This window comes from Manacus candei, unplaced genomic scaffold (genome assembly GCF_025592945.1).
Source record: "Manacus candei isolate 608988 ecotype Guabito, Panama unplaced genomic scaffold, ASM2559294v1 h1tg000046l, whole genome shotgun sequence".
In the NCBI taxonomy this organism is placed as follows: domain Eukaryota; kingdom Metazoa; phylum Chordata; class Aves; order Passeriformes; family Pipridae; genus Manacus; species Manacus candei.
Window position 1 is genome coordinate 8124720 of NW_026138094.1, and position 22932 is coordinate 8147651.

At 42.3% G+C, this 22932-nt stretch overlaps 2 protein-coding genes across 11 annotated transcripts in view; both read right to left on the reverse strand.

The window, feature by feature from the left end:
• The window catches only part of CEMIP (cell migration inducing hyaluronidase 1), a 113057-nt gene that overhangs the window by 69273 nt on the left and 20852 nt on the right, over positions 1-22932 (reverse strand). The gene's annotated exons all lie outside the window — the stretch shown is intronic.
• Positions 1-22932, reverse strand: part of LOC127475290 (cell surface hyaluronidase-like) — a 47169-nt gene that overhangs the window by 6729 nt on the left and 17508 nt on the right. For 4 of the 8 annotated variants that reach the window (XR_007906165.1, XM_051796937.1, XM_051796935.1 and 1 more), the window contains 4 exons: positions 19899-20114; positions 13425-13633; positions 2386-2562; positions 357-570 (listed from right to left, as the gene is read on the reverse strand). Coding sequence is in view for 5 of the 8 variants with exons in the window: in XM_051796937.1 (XP_051652897.1) it covers positions 357-570; positions 2386-2562; positions 13425-13633; positions 19899-20114 (816 nt within the window). In the remaining 3 variants the exon portion in view is untranslated. Of the gene's footprint in view, positions 1-356; positions 571-2106; positions 2250-2385; positions 2563-13424; positions 13634-19898; positions 20115-22932 lie in introns of those variants that run through there. The other 4 variants (XR_007906167.1, XM_051796939.1, XR_007906166.1 and 1 more) reach the window with 4 other exon arrangements.

Genomic DNA, 22932 nt, shown 5'->3' on the forward strand with positions numbered 1-22932 from the left:
TGAAATACAGCGGCAGTGTTGTACTTCTGAATTCAAAGCTACTTCAAAATAAGCCCTCCCAAGGGTCCTTTTGTTTAAGTTTAAAAGAAAGAAAGGGGAAAAAAGGTGCCATGAATGTGCATCCACATGCTTCCAGTTGGGCACTTTCTCTGAGGCAATCTTTGAAGCACAGTACAGAAAGCTGCAGCAATTCAGAGCAAAACCCTCCCCTTTACACAGGTTACGTGATGCTGGGCAGATTCACATGTGGGAATTCCCTACGGCTTCTCCTTGTACACTGTCAGAACAAATTGACCACGCGTGGGTTCACATACATTGCACGACCTCAGAGGCTGTTTCATGCATCGTGGTGGTACCTGTGGGGCTCCACATGCCCTGCACAGCCCAGCTGGGCGCTGGGACACGGGGTGCTGGGCAGCCACTGGCCTCTCAGGGAAGGGGTTGGGGTCACAGCTCCAGGAGTCCCCCGGGCTCATGTGCGCCGTGATTTTGATACGTTCGCAGCCTCGCTGAGAGCAGTAACTGTGTCCTTCCCGAGCTTCATGGGCTTGCAGGCGAACAAACAGGTACCTACAAATGGGAGCAAACAGAGGCATCAGACACCCCCTGTGGGCTTAGGGGACAAGCTGAGCAGAGACAGGATCTGCACATCCATTGTCAAGTGGGTCCTGCAAGGATGTAGGTCGAGCTGCCCTCTCATCCTGGTGTAACAAGACCTGCAGCACTTGCAGCCCCCATGCCCAAGCCTTCGCCACACAAGCAGCATGTGGGACAGACCCCCCTCCAGCCCCAAGTGCTCCTGCTGCTCCTGGGTGTGGTGGCATCCCACCAGAGAAGGAACAGCAGCTGTGCTTAGGCTGTTGTGCAGAAGGAGACAGGTTTGTTTGGAATTATGAGCATTGGCCCTTCAGCTCACTTCATGGCAGAGCTCAGCTCTAGGCATGCATGACAGAATCTCCAAGGCAGCCAGGCCTTCTGGCCTTTGGAGTTCATTTTTAATTCTGGCTGTTCCAAGTATGTTTTCAATCCTCTCCATGCTACAATTCAAGCTGAAGAAATTACATAAACAGCTCAGTTCAGCTTCAGGATCAAAAAGATACATGAGCTTTGCATGGAATTTTCATTCTCTTTCTTTTAAAACTAAATATTTGTTTCTTTTTGTCTGGAAGAAAGAATGAATAAGCTTGGTTCCTTTCCAAGGATGTGGGGTTAAAAAAAGAAGGGGAAACATCCCACTCGTTATGAAATAAAGTCAAAAAAACAACAACAGGAAAAGAAAAATGCCAATCCCGTAACTTCTGTGCTCTGACAGGCTAAAAAAATCACTGCTGAACTAAACGGGGAACCAAAACGCTGATACTGCCAGAATTTAGTTAGGTTAGACCCATCAATCTGCATGTGCCAGGTCCAGATGGCTTCTGGCAGCTCATGGCCTTTCCCCCCCAGATCCACACGTGTGACCATTTTCCCCGCTATTCAGTAGTAAACAACCTGTTTACAGACTTTGGGCAGCTTTTTTTTTTTTTTTTTTATTAAGGAGGATTAATTAGCAAATTGATGTTTCACAATTCCTGTGATGAGAGAGACCTGGCCATCAGCAAGGAGCCTGGTTAGCAAGGAAGGCGTTCCGGGATTCGATTGCTCATGTGTTATGGTTGAATGAATAAATATATCCTGTCTTATTTTCAAATCTGGCATTTGTGGACTGATTCCTGAAGTAGCTACTTAGTCAGGTGAAGCATCATGGGACTCGTGGTTAAACCACAAAACACTTTTTTTCTCCCTATTTTAGCTGACTGAGAAACACAGTTTCGTAATATGTTTTTTTAACCAAAGGTGTCCTAAAGCCTTTCAAAGATAGTGCAAGATTTATAGAACCATCTTCACGCCTTCCAAATAAGAGATGTGCTGTGGTGCTCTCCTTTTTTCACAAAATCTGATTTTTAGAATGTGATTATTTTAGAAATCTCTCTTCATGGGAATATGCAGAAGTTGAAACTTCCCAAACTGTCTCAGTGTTGGAGCCACAGCAGTTGCAAAAGGGTTCTTTTTCATGGCCCTTTGGGGTACATTGAGTTCAAACAAATATTTACACTGTGCCCACACCTGGAGTGATCTAAGTAGCAGGGATGCACAAGGTGCTCAGTCCAGCCAAGAAATCAGCCATTCTCTGAGCAGGAATGCAAATCACTACTTGGATGCAGACATAGACCTGCCCCAGGTACTCCAGCCTGGAAATCCATTTTGACCTGAAATCAGTGAAGAGAGCATGCAAGACGGGCAGACCTGAATCTTAACTACGAGAAAGAAGAAAGGAGGTGCTGGGGCTGGTAAGAGAAAGACCCCAAGGGCTTGCTGCCCACCCAGGGGCACAGCAGGGCTCACCCTGATCCTCTGTCAAAGTAGAAGAGCCGCTCACGAGTTCTGTTGAGAGCGATGGAAGGAGCAGCAAGGTAGTGCTGGACACTGTGCACCGTCCCTGCCCGTCGCTGGTAGATGTCTCCCACCACCTGGAAAACGGCTTCCCTGGGATAGCAGAGGGCAACACGCAGCCAGTCTCCTCTGTCGGCAGAAAGGGCAGGCAGGGGGAAAGGGAAAAAATGCACTTCAGGGTTTGAGCACAAGAGAGGTGGTCTGCAGCCAAGAGTACAGTCTTCAGGGGAAAACAAAGAAATGTCCTTTGAGGTTCTCTTTTTCCTTTGAAAAAACACAACAAATCCTCAAAGCCAAAGAAAATCAGATTTTTTTGCTTTGTCTGGAAACAACGGCTGCTTATTATGAAGGTCTGATGCAGGGACCCCAGCTGACCTCAGAGGACTTTGAGACAGGTGCCAGGATGGCTTAAAATCAGATATTTTCTCTTCCTTGCCCCATAAGGCTGAGGTACAACCAGTCACATACCCACTCACGTCTCCTGAGGCAGCCGGGGCTTGTTTCAGTCCATCCGGAGCTGCTGTGGGAGAGGGAACCAGCATCCAGCAGACATTTCACCGGGGGCACAGATTCAGGAATTAGAAAGTAATCTCCGACTTGAACCAGAGCCACGGTCTAAATAGACCTGCTTCCTCCACTTTACAGCAAAGTTTATTATTATGGTTTCCATTAAAATCTCCCTCTCTGTGGCTCTTTCTGCAATGTCAGTTTAGAGTAACTAAGGGGGAAGTTAAATCACCTTTTAACTCTTGTTTACCCCAGTTTACATATTTACAAAAAAGATTGGCCCCGTGCCTTTCCTTCATCCTGTGATTCTGACTGCCATCCTCTTGCAGAGAAAAAACAGCTCCAAATTAGAAACCTTTAGTACAAGACTTAGAATGATGCAGCTACAGTGTAATTCAGATACTGATGGGAAGGCTCTTCCACAAAAGATCCCAACACTCTTTCCTGTCTGTGAGATGCACTTGTGCTGTGTAAAGCAGAAAGCCACAAGGAGTTTACACTTAAAAAGAAAAATTGAATACCAAGATAATTAGCTTTTTTTTCCCTCCTTCCTCCCCTCTGAAGTGGTTCAGCCTGTAACACCAGGACTCCTGAACCAGTACCATAGTTTGCTTTCCTTATGCCACCAAAACCATCAAGGATTTAAATGTATTTTTTTAACTTCCTGGTTAAAATGTGAAAATATAAATTTGGCTTAGAAAAAGACAAACATCACCTTCACTGTCTGTCTCCTTGCATCCTGCACACCTCAGGAAGTAAAAATTTCTCCAAAGGCTTCCCTGAAGTGACCCACCACCCATCCCTGACTGCAGAGCAATAAATGGGGGGAAACCACTTCAATTTGGTGAAAATCTGGGAATCTTCATGCCTAGACCTCTACTTTGCTTTACACATGGAGAGCAATAAAGCAAAGCTATTTCAGCCTTGTTCTGGTTTTTTCATTAAAACAAAACAAAGCTATCTACAGGATGGAAGAGGGGACGGGCTGTTCTAGGATAATAAATCAAAGCCACACAAAGACCCATCAGCTTAAGCCAGATACTGCCCTCTAGATTTTAACCAACTCCAGCTGTGTCATAACACAGGACAGCTTGAAAACGGATATATTTTCAGATGATCTGGTCTCTGACTGGAGGAAATGAAAGAAATGTACCAAAGCCATATTTGTGTAGTATTTTTAGGATGGAATCCCAAGACATTTGGCTGTTTCATAAGGGTGATTTGCATTGTGTTAGCACATTTCATCCCCTGAAGTCACCATCACAAGAAGAGCTGGTCACTCCCCCAGATGCTGGGAACCAGCTTTGGTGCTGTGCTACACTGATTACCACCTCCCCAGGGAATGAGAAAGGCATTAGAAAAGGAAACTGGAGGGTGAAAGGGGGGGAAAAAAGGCATGAAAAATCTACAGCTGTGACTGTCTTGAGTTGCCAGGGCATTTGGGAATAGGAGTGCCACAGTCTGGTGTGCACGTGAGCAGGCTGAGTGAAGTACTGAAATAAATTACACTAGGACTGAAAAGTTCAAATGAAAAGCACCTACTTTGGAATTTGTGGAGGAAGAGATGGAAATTAGTACATTCCCACAACAGAGGGCTTGGGAGGAGATGTGAGAAGGGAAGGCATTAGAAGTTATCCTCTATGTAAATATAGGAAGGAATAAGGTGGTTATTTTCTCTCTAATTTAGCGGTATTATAACAGCTTCCTATTTAGTTCTGCACTTCAGACTGTTTCTTCAGCTTGTACAAAACCCACCATAAAGCCTCCAAAATACCTGGTTGTGTGGTTGAGCTGGGCTCCAGCACCTCCAGGAAATCAAAACAAGAGATGTCAGCATAGCTGCTGTCCCTGTGCATAGCACAGTCCTGTGACTCTGCCTTTGGGCTGGGCACTGGATGGGGGTTAGATGGCATTGCCAAAACTGAGGGAGAAATGCAGCCTCAGGCAAAGCAGTAACCAGGTGTGGGACATCCTGGACGTTGAGTCAAAAGTAAAACAGATGTGTGTGTATCTTCCTCAGCCACTGCACAAGGCCCTCCTGGCTGGGCTGAAGTACAGGAAACCTTCCTCTTTTTTTGGGTGGTCATTAACTGTGGGTTCTGTTTTATTTCTCTGCTTCAATCTCTTAATTCTATATTATTTATCAGCTGCTACTCTGGGGTGAATATTTGTAGGTAGAATAAGAAAAATTTGAACCAGCCTAAATATGCTGTAGGTAAGTCCTGGTTTTGCTGCTCTCAGTACCAGCACATGAGCTGACAATGTCACAGGTGCCCAGAGGCTTGGGGGGACACACAGCACTGGCAGGGAATGAAAACACTGAATTCATAGTAGATACCAAATTATGAATTCAAAGTAATTTCTGCCTGAAGGCTGGGGGAACGTGTGTAGCTTTAGGTGCTCTTGTGCTTAAAGACCAGCACAAACAAAGGGGGAAATCTCACTTAAAACACAAGGGTAGAAGTCAGACTTGATAAACAAAATGCCAATGTAGCAATACAGAGGACTCTTTTTTTTTTTTTTGAGTCTTCAACTTTCGTTCTAGGAATTTTTTTGTAAGAGAAACAAAATGAAATATTCTCAGGTAGAAAGTCTGACTTTCCAATTTAAATGAAGGTCATACTAATATGTGTAGAAAATTAACTTGAGCTATTTAGGATATTTGCACCCCAAAAGCTAACTGATTGTGTCCTCAAGCTTTTCTAGTGAAAAAGTTAATTTCATTTTATAAATAAGTAAAATTCTTCTTTCTTTTTTTCATTCTTGTTCTTAATCAGGCCAACATTTTTCTTTGTGTTTTTGCAAAAAAAACAAAAATAAAATTGGCATTTAAAGGAGAAAAACTAAATATACGCTAGGAAAAAGACTTTAGTAGGTCCTAACAGTTTCAAAGATTACTTTTTTTGAGAGTCTGCCTACACCGACATGTATAAAACCTGGCACTTCTGCCCCTCTGTCACTGTCATTCAACAATCCCCACAGTGCACTTCATGCATTTTTACCAACGTCTTTAGCCTGCTTATTTTCTTTTGGAAATGGCTCTTTTTTCACCAGGATATTGGCATTTGCAGTTCTGGCTCTTTCAGGTGAAGCAAAAACATCAGATAAAGTGCTAAAAAAGTATTCTTATGTTTTGGCAATGAGCAGGCTTCCTGGGATAAGCAAAAGCATAAAAAGGACAAGGGAAAGGCAGAAAAGCAGGCAAGAGGTTTCCTGTTCTTGGACATGTGGTAGATACAGATCTGCACGTACACACATACATACCTCATTTACAACCCTCAGAACATCCCCCCCAGTTCAACCCCAAACTCTCAAAAGCAAAGACACTCAGAGAAACATGATCAAACAGGCAAAGAAGGGGAGACCTTTGTCAGTGGTGGGATATAAAATGAGTCATGTAACTTGGAGATGAGATTTGGCTGGAGTAAACACAGAAAAAGTGCATGTCTGTGGCTCTTACTGCCTGTGAGAGGATAAACAACACTTGTTCAACATTGTGAGCAATTCACAATATTGGCTGCCCTGGATGGAGTGTGATTCCTGGGCAAATGGGTATCATCTAGTGCCGGGGTTTCTGGTTATGCTGGATGTCAATCCTGGCTGCATTTTAGCAAAGGGAACCTCTAAGCTGATGAATAGTATTCTAGAAAACAGTCCCACCATGTTTATTGGCATGGTGTGTCACGTAGCTGATGACCATGGAAGTGCAAGGTCCAAATCCTGATCTCACTGATGAAAATCTGGGGTAAGCTAATGAGGGAATGCCATAGAGTACAACTAAAAATTACATTTTTTTTTTCCCTGGGTTTGAAAAAACAAGAGAGTTCTATCCAGTGAGTCAGTCTCCCCCAACTGTTATTACTCCTATTTAAAAACAACCCCTCTGACATTTTGGTCAACATCTACGTGAGTTGAACTTTCAAAGGGAGGGAGAGAACTGAGAATTTAAAACTTCCCTGTTCATAATATGGGAACAAAGCAGAAATCCCCACGTACTCCTTTGGTAAGTTTGTCTCTCACAGGCCGAATTTTAAACTTCAAAGGAAAAAAAAAAAGCATAACCACCATTCAGCCTCCAACTCATCCCAAGAATAAATCAGAGGAGGTCAGTACTCCTTGCTCTCAGTCAGGACACAGATGTTTTTTCCCTCAAAACATTTCTCCCAACCTCAGCTTCTCTTCAAGTCAACTCCATTAAACACACCCCAAACCTCCTGTGATGACAAACATGGCTGTTGCGTGAACATCCAGCCAATTTTTTCAGGGCCTTGTTGTTAAGGATAGACTCTTCTGAAGGACTGTTGCAGGGATAGTAACAAGTCAGGTGTCTGTTTAGCTAACTAGATTTGTGTGTATTGGGATTTAAATGCGTTTCCTAAATGTCGCTATTTAGGAAATGCCATTGAAAATATCATATCTTAATATAAATTAAAACTTTTTGTTTTATCCACATCTCCTTGGGCAAAAAGATTGATTTTTGCTTTTGTGAAGCTCAACAAATTACAGGAGGGATCCTGCCCTGAGGTACAGTTCTGCTGATCCTCATGAAACCAGGGTCTGACTCAGACAGCATTTGGCTTGCAGACAAATGTATTCAAGCAAAAATAAAAACTTCCTGCATTTAAATACAGTACATAATCTTTTCATCTTTTTTCCCCACCCTACATGTTTTCATGGAAGTATCACATCCCAATTCAATTTCTATCTTTTTAATGTCTTCCCAAGTACTCTATCTCTGCATACTTTGTATTTTCACTGCTGTGCCTTGGATACACATCAGGTCAGGAGAGGCTCCTTCAGGACCCCCAAGCCCCAATCCATGGGCCACGAGAAAGGTGAAAATGAGGAAAAACCCTCAGGTTTCCAATGTTGGGTTTCAAAGGGACAAGCAGCCTGGTTTGCCACAGCCATCTGGGGACTGTCTGATGCTCAGATTGCTCTAATTCATGCTGTAAAATGATCAGCTCAGGAAGGACATGTCTCCTTGTTAATCCTGGCTGCAGAGGACAGAGGGCAGCAAGGGAACAGGTGGGGAGGCAAAGACTTTGGGGGCTTTAGCATGGCTGGAGCATGGCAACATCAGCACTCGCTCCTGCCCAACTCTACTAAATGGTGCAATCTGCAACCTGGTGTTCTGGCAAATGTTTTAGCTTCTTTCCAATTTAAAAAAAAAAAAAATACCCTGTGGCTTTCATCCACGGGTTGGTCTGTGGATAATTTAGAAGATTTAAATAGACAGAAGGGAATTTAAATATATCTGCTGACTTCTGTGTTGTGTGAATGATTAACTCTGAATTATAGATGTTATCAGGAAGGGCAGGCTACGAAACCCAAGTAGCACTTTACTTATTATTATTGGAAATAGTGCTGGTGTTACTTGTATTCCATCCAGATCTGGGGGATCCAGGTCAGAACTCATGCACGTACAAGAACAAGAAAGCATTCACAGCCTTAAACAGTTAGCTCCACTTTGAAATACCAATTATGCCTTCCTGTGCATTTATCAATCTGGGAAGCAAGAGGAAAAGCTCATTTCAAGTTAATCTGAAAAAGAAACAATTTAGGAAATATCCCTAAACTGGGCAAGACTGCCACGAGCACATTCTAGCCTTGTCTTGTTATCTTTGTTTTTCTCCAGACCTTATCACCACTAAGGAATTTAATCACAAAAATGACAAGTAGCTGAAAGTATGAATCAGACTGGCATTGAATAATAAGCCATAGGAAAAAAACCTACCTACACAACCTTGGCAAATACAAACATAATGAGTCCCCCAGAGTCTCAGTGCAGACTTGGGCTGTGTAAGTTTCCTTGCACTGAAATCTCCACCTTTGGACAGATTGCAGCATCCTGGAGGCTTTGTACCACTCAAGGTCGAAAGGGTACAGTATTTTTAATGAAAAATTTAGGCCCAAGCTCATTCTGGGCTCTTGAATTTTCAGACAATTAAGATTATTCACTGGTGAATAAGATAACAAGCCCAAGCACAGGTCTTCAGCCTAGCAAATACAGGAGTTGAGCAGTGAATCCATGCCCATCCCTGCACAAACACCGCAGCAGGGGAAAGGCTGAACACGTGCCTGGGCACACACATGGGCATCTGCCCTTTTGCTTGTTGTTGAAAAGAAATTTGGGCCTTCCCTGCCTTTTTTATTTTTTAATTTATTTTTTTTTTAAGACTCTCATAAAGATCGAACTCCTGCATCAAGGCACCAAAGAACACCAATATGATGAGCCTCACTGTGCCTCTCCAGACAAAGCTCAGAGGGTACCAATGGAGAGAGCCTGGGAAATACTGCTCAGCACTGTCCTTGGAGCCAGCATCTGGCAGGAGAGATGCAGTACAAAGAAAAGCCCCCTCTTGCAAGACTTTGGCAATCCACCTACAAAACCCACCCTCTTTATACTATTAACTGTTCACATTTCCCTGAATTCGCCCTGTCAAACCATGGCAGAGAGCCCTAACAAGGGAAAACCCTTCCCTCTGAGCCTTAGCAGACCAGGTATAGAGGTATGTCCTCATTAAAAGCAAGGAATGCTTAATCTGCCACTGCTTTCTGGCCACTCCAACAACACAACGTATTACACTATACTTCAGATATGTGCTTTGAGGAGATTTCATTCTTATCTTTAGATGTGCTGATAGCACAAAGAAGCCTGGCTGACTTATGGAACAGCCCTGTGCCTTTGATAATAGTATTTACCTTCGCTTCTTCTGTGATTAGAAAATTTGCACAGGCACAAAGCCCGAGTCATTAAATTGAAGGACTTCATTTCTGACTTTGATTAATGTATGAAGTGACAGTCTTTGTACTGTTCTCCAGCTCCTGAAAGAAGGCACTTACTCGCAACCAAATTATGTTTTCCATCCTCTTCTCTTGACTTACCAGCCTCTCCCCTGTCTTGTAACAAGCTTAATTTTCTCTGTGGACCTTTGTTCTTTGGGATAATAATTTTGAGGAAAGCCCTTAACTCAGTCTTACAGATAACTCTCATACTTCTGTGAAGCAGCAAAAAAACCCAAAAAACCAAAAACAACAAATGGAAAAATACAAACAGCTCTGAGGGGGCAGAGAAGGTGAAAACCACTCCAACAAAGAAACAAAACCCATGGAGAAGGGGTCTGAGGGTTCATGAAGGTTTTGTACACACTTTCTGCCCTGAAAAACACCCTCAACAAATCTGGGCTGATTCTGGAGCACACTTCATTCCTAGTCATTAAAATTCCAGCCTGTGCTCTCCCTCTGTTCACTAGCCAAAACGTTTAGAAGTTACTTGTCTTGCACTGCCTCTTTCCAGAAGCATCAATACCCATCCATGTTCTCATCCTCACAGGGAGACTCCCAGCCATTAGTCAGACAACCCGGTCCATAGCATAAACAGGCATTTCTGCTGAGCCAGCAATGTTCCCCAGCAGCCTGAAAACAGAGCCTGTGGGTCTCCACCGTGGCTTTATGTTTACCCATCAAACCAAGGAGAGATACAGCTACCCTGACAAATGCAAACCAGTCCATCCCTCCCTGGGAGCAACACCAGCAGGCATCAAAAAGCCCCTTTGCGCCACAGGGCAGCGAGTGGGGACACAGCAATTCTGTTGGTTTAGCCGCATATTTTGATGGAAGCGAAGAAATTGAAGGATTACTCTAAACATGGTTTGAATCAGTGCAAGGAAGACACAAGTACTGCAGCAAGATAGAAAGAAAGAGGTTAGAAAGCACAAGAAAAAGATCTGCTGGGTGACTGCTCTAGGTGGTGTCCTCCTCTGCTGAGCAAATCCACCCGAGCGGTGCCTCTGAACTCACTGGACAAGATTTGCAGCTCACAGCTGCCAATTTCAGCTGAGTCATGTGAATTCATCCCGACCAGCTCCTGCCCACCCCAGGAATCTGGGCGTTCCAGTCTTCCAACAGACTGGCATGACTTCTACTGAGTCTTTCTACAGTGGCTCAGGGGCAGGGAAAGTGTTAATCATACAAGTATTCAACATCAGTGCTGTGCCTGACCTGCACAGAAATCCCAATCCTGGTACACATCTCCCTGTCAAATTCCTTATTTCCCCTCTGACCTTCCTTTAGCCAGCACAGAGCAAATCACTCCAGAAGCACGAGGGCTGCCTAGCTGCAAAGGCAGCATCCCAGATATAGCCTTCCAACAGTTTAACTGTTCACTCAGGTTTTGTCTGAAATTATTAATCCTAGAATATTGCTATTAAAGTTCATCAAACATGATTTGTTTTGCATCATACTTGGCACAGATGTTATGATATTAAGAGTTCATTTTTGGGATATTATTCAGTATTATGAATTTTAAAAGAACAAACAAAACATAAAGCCACTTGGGACAGGTAAAATAATTTCCCTGTTTTTTTATGTCTAATTACTCTGAGTTCCACAATCCAAGATTTCTTCTACTCCAGAAATTATTAAAATACAATGCTTAGTAAAAGTCATATGTGGAACTGCTTAGGCAGACCCTTGTTTTCCTTCAAACTCCTAAAGCCTCTTTTTTGCTTTAATTCCTTTACCCTTCCACAAGAATCTATTTTCTCGATGTTTTTCCATGCAGTGTGGACATTTCACTGTTGCATCAGCCTGAAGTCTCACATTAGTAAGCATCCAGCATAGTTGAGGTGTAGACAGAGCAGCCACACAATTCGTTCCCAATTATTTCTTAGCAAGATGCTCTAAATGAAATGAAGTAAAACTGTGGTTTTCCTTTGTTACAGTATACTTCTTGTTTATAATTCTTCAAAAGAGATATCTTGCCAACTGTTTCTGGATCAGAAAACTCTACAAACCTTTGCCCAGTTCAAATAACTGGTTTCAAACAAGACAAAGGGAACCACAACCACATTGTGGTTTTCAATAGCAAAATGTAGTTAAAGTTGCTGCTTAAATAAGAGCTAAAATTCAAGCTGAGATCGACCAGAGACTCAGTGCTGCCTTCAAATTTAAATCTGTGTCTGAAGACTCTGGGCCAAAGCTTTGGCAAGTATGGATTGGCACAGTGACAGAGCAACCAGTTACTTGTCAGAAGATTTAGCTCTGTAATTGCAAGGAAATAGCTCACCATTTTAAGACAGATAATAATTGCAAAGCTCAGCTTGTCCGTGAGTGACTAATGGGTTTTCCTCTTCCTTAAAGTGCACAGAGATATATTAATACAGAAAACACTGATTTAATTCTAATAATTCCCCTGTGACAGGAGTGCCCAAACACCAATCATCTAGAGACTCAGTCATGGCCCTGCAACTACTACATCTTTAAATCAAGAGGACCAGCTGGATGTCACTTGCTGGAATGGGCATGTATAAAGAGGAAACACTGCCCTTCTCAGGAGCATTCCCACAGGGCTTCGTAGTGGGAACTAAGGATAGTATTTTTCCCCCAGATTTTCTCAGTTCCAAGGTTCAGAGGAACCAAATAGAACTCAAGCTTTTGCCAAAACTATCCTACGCTAAAACCACAGCAGGGAGACTCTGCTGGAGGAGCAGCGGATGGGTGTGGGGTTTGGTGGATAATACTGGAGGGACTTGGGAACCTTCCAGGTTCACCAGCAGTACATGCTGCTTCACGCCCTCAGTGCCTCTGCCTTCTTTCATTCCAACTATCTAAAACCTGCTTTGGAAACCCGAGCCTCTGTTGTGTGTAATCATGTAAGGTTTCATTTACAAACCTCTCTCTTTTACTGTAGTGTGTTTTTGCCAATAACCAAGGACTCACACAAACTGCAGAACCCAAGGTGATGGCCAGGCTTTCTTGTGGTGCTCATCCCTTGCAGCATCTCCTCTGTGCAGACCATGGCAATGCACGTCCCTGCTAAGCTGACTGGGTTGCAGGACTCTGTCCTAACAGTGGTACTAGTGCAAAGCACAAGTAATTTCACTGAAGTAAGAACAGTACTAAAAACCATAACTTAAGTTATGCAAAGTGAAACAGATTGCAAGGGACAAAAGTAACATCTAAAATGGATATACCCTGTCTTTATATAATGCTAGAAGAAAACATGGGAAATAAACACAGCACAGCCTGTAATTTTGCTGTGCTGAAACCTAACATTTTAAAACTTTAGTTAAAAAGAAACAGTGATTCCAAAGCTGTTTGGATTACAGAAGATGTAAAGTTTTAAGTACATTCTGATATATTTCTGCACTTTATATATATGGGAGATAAATTATGTGTGCAGCAACCAGTACAAACAAATGAACCAGAGCCAGAGCTCTTCTGGAGGGATTTCAGGGACAGCAAGCCAGGACTTATTTGGATTCTATTTCAAAACTTTCTGGAAAGAGAAACATCTCTGCACATCAAAAAAAGCTGGAATAAAGTGAAAGCAGAAGCATCTCCCTGCATCAGTAAGTGCCAACCTTTAACACCTTGCTTCCACACTCTCGGAACTTGCTGAGACTTTTGAAAGGTCACTTGTGAATAACCTGGGAACATTATAAAGCTCCAGACCTTTTGAAAACAGCACAGGGCAGTACCTGTTGAAGTTGATGGGGTACAGGATAACATCCTCAGGTGCTCTGCCATCCCACTGGATGACATAATCCTGCTCGAGCATGACAACAGGCTGGTACTGCTGGTACGGTGCTCCTCTGTTCACGCCCTGCAGCCTCACAGGATGGGAAGGGTAGGCTGCTCTGGCAATGGACAAGGTCAGGTTCTTGGGGCGTCTGGCCTGGATATAAAGCTGAGGGTGAAAGGAAAATGACAAACACATCCATTAAACCAGCAGGCACAGCCGTAACATGTGCATTTGATCATCGCTGCCTGTAAATGGCTTTTGCCAATGAAGAGTTCAGAGCATTTGGAAAGTCACTGAAACATTTCCAGTTCAAATAAAAAGGTAAACCAGAAATAGCATCTGCAGCCATCCGTGGGGACACCACGAAGTGAGATATGAATTGTACAGTGCCATAAAAATGTTCACTATTCAAAATCTTTAGGGAGAAGGGTAATCACGGAAGTATTGCAGAGTAAAACTCTTTTTTATGAATTCAAATAACTGTACTTTAAAAACAGGCTTATTCCATTGAAAATACAGAAAGCTGAAATTATTTCAATGGGCTTTGGATTAGGTCCAGGTATCTAATGCAATCCACATCTTCACTCTCAAGTAGTAGACTAGGCTGAAATTCTGGGGGCTAAAAATCAGTGGCCTGACTATATGACCTTATAGACTAAATACCGTATTCCACAGATTTCAGCAAAGCTCTTCTGTGCACAGACCAACAGATGCCTCTGACCTGTAGCTCAACTCTACACAACAATTACAAAACCATACTCCAGCTGCATGCTTTTTCTGCCCTGCCATCACTCAAATGAAGGCCAGTTCATGTGGCAAACATTAGTTTTTAGCCTGACGCATGATGTTCCCCTGCTTTCTGCCATGTGAAATTCCAGTGCAAAACTAGGATGCACAGCTAGTCATATAAATCTGTCTCTGCACGCAAGGCTGTAGCAGGCAGCTTGTCATATTCCCTGAAGGGTTTCAGATGCACTGAGGACAGATGAGGACACCTATAATCCTGCTGCCTTCACTCTCCCGCAGCGCAGAATAAGGCTCTTTGCATCAAGAACTTAAAACATCCAACACAAAAATCCATGGTAGCTCAGGAATGTCCAAGCTTCCACATGAGCATACATCCATCAAAATTATTTTTAAACTCCATTTGTGTCTTTGAGGTAGATCTAAATGGAGGCAGTAGTTTCTTATCAGATTTTAATTCCACAAGGATACAAGCACAGCCAAGACTAGCAGAGAGATCATGACTCCATCTATCAGGGTATCTGCCTTACAATGCAGGGCCCTCACATCTCCACATCTGCTTCTCTTCCTCTTTTCTACACAAACCAAAAGCTCTGCAAAACCAGACTATCTCTCACTGGTCTATATGTGGGCTTATTTTAGCTGGGGATTCTGGGGAGTTCAGCTCCCAGTTCCAGTTTCATGCTCGGAAGGACTCTGTGGTTGTGCCTGTTCCTGATGTTGAGTTTGAGCTCCTCAGGACCTCCAAAAGACAGGCCATCTTTGCCTACCCTTTGTCTCACCCCTGAATTCAGCAGCCTCATTCTGAATGCTCAAGTTAAAAATTTGGGTCTCATGTCAAAGAAGCAATCCAAAAGTGGTTGTAAATGTTTCTTGGCTATTCAATCCATTCCTCCTTTCACACCGTTACATGTTAATGATGAGAAGCTATCCTGAGTGATGTCTGCAGACCCTCAAAGATTAAAGTGAATCCCAGAATGACCTTAACATAAATTTTTCCTGATGGCTGAAAGTATTGATCAAGTAATTCTCTCCAAACAAATCTCTGGGCACAGTCCATTTGTTCATTCTTGATGGATCAAGGAAGAATAAATTATTTGTATAGTCTGATAAAAGATTTTTTTTAATCTATGAGACCAAGAAGAAAAACCTATTTTGCATTCATATGCAAACCACAATTGGAAAGTAACATGCAATACAATGAACCATATTTCAATCTCATTTGGCTACATCGGGATGGGGAAATACTGAGATCAGAGCAGGGGGTCAGATCTGAAATCCCATCAGTATATTAATTTATCTCAATCAAAACAGCATTTTCTAACAAAGAACAGTTGGAATGAACTTACTACAAAATTAAATGGACCAATGATAGAATAAACCAGGAAAAGAATGAGGTGCATTCAATGATCCCCAACGTTTCCTAAATTACAGACTACCAAGAACAAAAGATTCCTATGTAATTTAAGCTATTTGTGTAAAGAGGGGGGGAAAAAAGACAGCAAGGTATGTGTGGCCTAAGCTGCTTGCTACTATGGTTAATGAGTCCAAAAAAGGGCAGGAAGAGTTTGCAGAATGCTTCAGTAAGATGATGAGGAGAGCATGTCACAGATTTGTTGATAACATTTTCCTCCAGAGGCCTAGGCACCAAGTCACAGGTCTGACATTAAGGATAATGGTGACAGCTGTTTTGAGAATGAAAGGGTAATTACCAGAACAAGGAAAAATGTCACATATGTGTTATAGAAACATTTGTAAAATGACTTGTCTCCTGCAGTCACCACTGGTGGCCACTGAGTGACTGCCTTCCAGAACTGCCAGCCACCGAGGATGTGATTTTCAGTCCCATGGGGATTGGTGGATCTTGCAAAATGTTTCTCACTAGAGGAGGTCCCAGCAGGTAAATGCCCTGATTAATCAATCCAGATTCTGTGTGAAGAGCCTGTTTAGCCCACAGGGAGCATCACTAAGTCAACAGGACTCTGGAATGAAAAATCCATCCACTTTCTAGAATTAAAATCCATGCTCCTTAGCAACATCTCCACGATTTTCAGTTGACTCCATCAAAATCTTTAAAAGAAAGTGGGTCATAAAGAGATTTTACAATATGAGAAGTGGTGACAACTTAATGTAATAGAAGAAGAAAAGCTGGTTAAAATGTTATAAAATGTGAACCTTCTACTTGCCTAGATGGTTTAATGGACATAGTTGTTATTTTAGCTGCTTAACACTTCATGCTAAAGAGATGTGTCAGATTTCCCTGTGCTTACATGGCAGTTTTCCCGAGTAGATTGTGAAACTGAGAAGATAAGTTCTTTACAATTCAGAGGAATCTGCTATTCAACTGGATACTGAGTATGAAGATAAGCAACATGCAAAGTACTGGAGCTGACAGTCTTGGTTTCTGAGAAAACATTTTCTTGCTTTCTAGTTTCTTTACCCTTGCTTTTGTTCTGTGGTGCTGTCAGCTATCAGGCTGGGGAGAAACACCTTAATAATGAGAAGCTCAAAACCTATCCTCTTTCTGGTTGACTGACTGTTCAAAAAAGGTTAATTTCTAAGGGAGAAACCTTTTGTTGACGAAATTTCCAAGTAAATACTTTAAAAATTCTTTCTTGCAGAAATTAAAAAATGTAGCTTGCTTTCTCTGACATACTGGGGTGTCACTGACAGCAGGAAAACTACTTTGAGTTTTAATTGGTGTACATCAGAGATCGAAATTGGACATCTTTGTCCAAAAACAGATATCATAAGCTGAAAACAGACACCACCTCACAGGCTTTTCTTTCTTCACAGTCTGTGAGGTTCTGATAATCCTCAAGCACCACAGATACCCTGGGGCTGTATGGATTCCTTGTGGTTAGAAAAGCCCCCCTCACTACGTCCTGCATCTCTTGCTTGCTTTACATTTGGGAGCATCAGTACCAAAAGCAGCCACAGAGATACCCAGTCGACAAAACCTTGGAGGTGCAAGATCAGTGCAATTGCAAACATTCACTGAAAGAACAGAGTTAACAAAAATGGAATAATTTCTATTTCAGCCAACTGCAGTTTGGTAGTGACTAAGTGAACTGGTGCAAAATCAACAGCATTTTCTAAGGTATTTTAGTATTTCAAGGCATCAATTTTTTGTTAATTCAAAGCTGACACTAATTTGGCTATGTGGCAGTCTCTTATGACTGTCTAACACCTTCTTAAGCTTATAAAAGAAAATAGCACATACTGCCAAAAACTCTGCTTATTTTAATAAAGAATAATACCAAAAAGGAGAATTTCCACAACCTCCCCTCGTGAGCTGCTGTGAAGTCTGTGGGCAAGTAGTAAGTGCACAGCTTCAACTACCCAGTGGCAGCCAAAGCACTTGTCTTAAAATTTATATAAATATCAGAAAAGGTTCAGGAATCTAATTTACATTTTAACAAGTAATGGAGGTGCCAAGGAGTCCCAGTTCAGTGCCATTGGAAATCTCACACACCTGCATGAAGAGAACTATGAAATGAGCCTCTCCCTACATTTTCTATTACTGGCTTTTGCAACAGGGAGGTTGACAGAATACCAAGGACCTCAGTGCCCTGATGATGGAATCTGAGTGACTCACAGAGACTGCCAGAAGATGTGGTGCTGACGGCTCTTGGGATTTCCCTGTGAGTCTCCCTCTATTTAATGTTCCTCCTCAAAGCCTTGCTTTATTTACATTACAACATGAGAGTTTCAACTATCATTAAAGAGCAAAGGGGTTGGTCTTATCTGGACAACAGCAACCTTACAGGCTCCAGAAGCAAAAGGGGAGGACAGAAAGACCTGATAGTCCTTGCTTATGTGAATTTCATGATTTTCAGCTGGTCCCAGAACCCTTCTTTGGTAGCCTTTTTTTTAGGCTACCAAAGAAGCCTAAGCATGAGATATTATGTAGTGCTCCCTGCTCAAGGAAGGTCTTGGACACCACATGGGAAACATGGCATGATGCTGCTTGGAGACAGTGAGGAGGAAGGCCAAGAACTAACCATAAGAGGGTGGGAATGTCAGCCTGAGCTGCCAGATTAAAACACCCTCAGGAAAGCCTGTCCCCAGGATTTTTTGGAGCTAAAAACACTGCCAGAGGAATTGTTTTTCCCCAGGCGTTTCCTTTCTTGGGCAAATTACATCCAGGAGAAGAGGAGCATGAAATGGGAATGAAAGAAACCAAGCAGAAAGGAATTAACTGTACTCTAGGCACTTAGCTCAGAAAGGATTTGTCTGCAATGTTAGCTGAAGGACTTGGATCTCAGTTTTCCATGCCAAGTAGCCCATCCCTAGACTGACTATCTAGGGCTCTATTCAGCAGTAACATAGGAGTCAGTATTTCCTTCAGCTGAAAGGACATTTTCACCTGCTTGAACTAGGGAAGAATAAAAGTTCTTGTCTACCAGAGCTACATGAAAAGGAAAAGAAAAACAGATTTTGTAATAAAGTTGCTAAGATCAAAGCAAACCATCTTTCTCTATAATCGGATTCACTGTTTTAGGCTTTTGATCTGAAGTATGACACTCAGAATTTAGCAAGCAAACAAATCACCACTTACTCAGGGTGCTGAGAATCAGAGTTAAGCTGAAATATTCTGACAATTATACTTTTCAAATTAATCAAACCCTGCTGCACGGGACCAATTTCTTCTACATGCTTCTTCTGCACATACATATATTTCCCTCCCCAAAACCCATAAAGTGAAGCATTTAATATGACCTTTACTCATCCTGCTGGATGCTGATGAGTTGAAAAACTCTGGTAAGTAATGGATCCCAGAGAAGCAAATGTTTATGCTTGCCTAAACCTAGCCAAGGAAATTTTCTATGGTGGAAAAACTGTCTCACCAAGTAGAGTGCCATAACCAGGAGTATATTAATAGAAATAAAAGTATAAATGCCTACTTTTTTGCAATTCTGAATTTAACTGTTGGTTTGCTAGAGTAGGGTTGACCATTTCTCTAGAGAAACAGAGCAAAACTAAGTGCCAAGGACAAAACCCTAATCCAATGGGTGTGTTTCAGAGGAGCCCAGTCCTGTTTCTGCCTAGCCAAAACACACCAGGGTTTTTTTAAGTCCAGTGTTTAGTTACTTAAATAGCAACTCCTGCTCTCTGCTGTGCAACTAATGCGAATACATACAATTTCTTTTAGCTTAAGGTGACACACATACCCTGGATATTCACTGCTGTGAAGGTTTAAGATCATCCTGACCTAAGGCTGACCATCCTTCAGCCAGTGACTTCTGGATGGGAAATAAGTGGGAGTTTTCATCTCAACCACCCGTTTCACCATCCTGAACACAAGTAGGGTGTACCGGAGAAGTAACATCTTCCATTACTGAAACTTGATTCACCAGAACTATCCACTAGAATCCCACAACAGAGTGGACAAATGCCTGGAACTAGAAAACACCAAACTTTCCTCCAACACAATTACACCTTGCAGCCTCTTGTGGGCAATGGGAGGAGATGGGGTTCCTTATAGCAGGCAACTGCACAACAGGAGCTTTACTGACTCCTTGGAATTAGGCAGAGGACACTGAAAGGAGTAAGATTATGCCAAATTTATCATTCAGCTCTTACCTCACAGACTATTTGAGGACACTTCACTCCATCACCCCTCACAGACTGAGGATGCCCACCCTGCACACCCCGTGGTGCTGCCAGCACTGCCCCCCGTTACCTGTGCGAATTTCCCTGTGCACATCACCCCATTCCAGCGAGGGACAGTGAGACACCCGGGATGATGCAGCAGGTAGTTGTCTGCTCTGCCCACAAAGGTGTCTGGGTACCCAGTCACTGAGCCATCCAGGTCATGGAAGATTGACATTTTGTCACCATCATTGTCATTGTTTCCAAACCACTGGCCTGGTCTGCCAAAAAACACCTTCAGTCCCACCTGGAGGAGAAAATAAGATGAAAAATCACTGGTCAGCTCAAAGTAAGGGCTTGCGCTTGCAGCATTCTAACAGCCAAAACAGTGGTACAGCTGGAACTGGAGAGCTCTGTTGTCTGAGTAAAGAGTTTTGTTTTGCCTTTTCTATTTAGAAAAAAAATGCCAACCATGCTGGTTTTCCCTCTTGTTCCTTAATCCTAGGAGATGTTTTCACAAAAACTGGACACCCCCACAACCATGTATTGCTTAAAGTCATACAGCAATAGATTGAGTGGTGGCAAAAGGAAGAGGATGCCTGAAAGTGGAGGAAGTACTGGATGATTAGGAAATTTACTGAAGAATATCACAGCTTTTGATAAAGAAACAAAAATTACTGGATATTTGGGGAATTTTCTCATATATTTTCCATGTCTGTTCTTAGTGGTTCTGTGAGTGTCATTTTTTTCTAATTGTTCCTCCTAAAGCCCTATAAAACTTTTAAAAGTGACAGCAATTCTCAGAATTGGCTCTTGTGCACATTCTAATATATCCCATGAAGAATTTTTTTTTTTTTTTTTTTAGGAAATAGAAATAACAGGAAGCAGCATTATCCTCATTATCTCTGTTCTCAAGATTTTTCAGTAGCTAAGTAAAAATATCTGCCCTGATATGAAAATCCAGCAAAACAAGGAAACTGCAGATGTTCAGCAAAAAAAAAAAACCAAAAAACAAAAAACAAACAAACCAAAAAAACCCAACCACGGAATATTTTAACGTCCGCAGATAAAATTATTACTGTCTGCGAAGATTAAGTTCTGAAGTAATCAAGAAAATAATTACTCCAGGTCAAGCATTCCAAATGAATCCGGCAGCAGTGTGCATGAAAGCAAACAGCATAAATAGCGACTGGATCACGCCGACCCAAAGGACTGTAATTTGTTCCATTTAGCCCAACTAATTTTAATTGGACTGTGCACATGAGTAAGAATTAGGGTCAGCAGGATTAGGCTGCAAGTTTACTAAAGGCTTTAAAGGCTTTATTTTAACAATAATAAACAGAAGGGCTTAGGAGAATAGGAGGGTTATTGTGATTCTGAGTTAGATGGGATGCCCATTGCCTTAAAAAGAATGACTACTGCAGCAACAACTGCTTGCAGAATAAAAGTCTTTATTCCTTTAAAATTAAATTGAAGCCTAGAACCGTTTTCCTGCCACCTTCTTGTCTAAGTTTGAATCTCATAAATAAACACCTGAAAGAGTCTCCTTTAAAGGAGGTTCAAACACATGGAAATTTAATGTGTGTTTTTGAGTTTGTTAGAACGTTTTCTTACTGCACTGCAGGAAGTTTTTCCCAAAAGGCTACTTGGCAAAGTAGGAGGATCCCAAAAGTTGGTTTTTTTCTCTTGTTTTAATTTATAAAAGAGGGGATTTTAAAAAATGTAAACACTGCTGCAGCTCAAAGGTCTCTTATAAATACTTTGTGACAGTGCAGTTCTGGAGTTGAATATGAAAACAGGCACTTCACTGGGGAGCAGAACAAAGTCAGCTGCACTTCAAACCAAAGGAAGGCACAGCCAGTACAGCTTACATTTGATCAACACTCTCAGTGTTTCCATCCAGCAGCAGACAGTTTTGGTGCTAATGCTATTTCTGATCTCTAACATTCTCCTCTAAAAAGTCTGAAAGTCAGAAATTAAATGGAAATGTTAATGAGCAGTGGCACTTCCTATATAAGCCTCAAGGTTACCTTAGTTTGGTACACTGTGGGATAGGGGTGTAACTGAGTCTGCAATTACAGCTATGGCACTGTATATTTTTTTCTAAGTGCACACACAGCAACAAAAACTCAGCTCCTCAGGTATGTTCACATGGAGCTAGGAATGAGCTAGAAGAGGGTGCAGAGACAGGTCATGTATAGATACCATACTGCTATTCAGACACCTAATTTTCACTAAGTGTGGATTGCCTCAGAGTGCTATGGTATAAAGGTTACTTGAATTACCTGTCTGAAGCCTGACAGGGAGACCTGACAGATGATGTTTATGTGAGTATGTAATCTCTTAGGAATATGCTAACTCAGCCTGTCCAAAGGCAGGCATTTAACACACCTGCAGGGTAGACCTGACGACTGCACTCTCTAAATTAAAAAATAATAATGTACTGGAAAGCATTTGTAATAACTTGCAACTTTTTCTAAAATTCAAGTGTTGGCACAAACTGCCAGTAAAAGACATACCATACCACTGTATTGCTGTTATCATTTTAAGAAAACCATTTTCATCCAGTGTGACTCTTCCTCTGCTTTACCACCCAAGGACTCTGCCCCCATGGCTTTTGCTCTGCTGGAGTGATGCAAACCCTCACCCTGCCAAGTTCCCTTTGGTCAGGCGTCTCTGTAGGGTTGGGATAATTTTTTTTCTGCCCTCATTTTTAGGAGATAACAGACTTTAACTCAGTGCCTGCTTTTCTTTTTCCCATCCTGAACTGTTTGCTTTAACACAGAAACTCAGCACTAAGACAACTCAGGCTGAACATAGTAAAGTCAACATTAGGAAGCGCCCATCTCTTGGCCAGGCAGGACTGCAATCCCATGGGAGTCGCTATTCCATAACCAGAAGTCAGCACTGGCCCCTGTGGGCTCTTCTGGGGACCACAACCCCCTCCAGCACAGACTGTTGGGGTTTCTTTGGCACAAATAGTTTCTGAGATGCCGTAGTGCTGGCACAGGTAGGAGTAGAATAGGTTTGAATCCACCCTGAGCTCCTGGCTGCAGGGACAAAATAACCAGAGGGACTTTTGGCAGTGGAGGTAAAAAGAGCTCGTGAGAGTTTGGGAGAGTTCG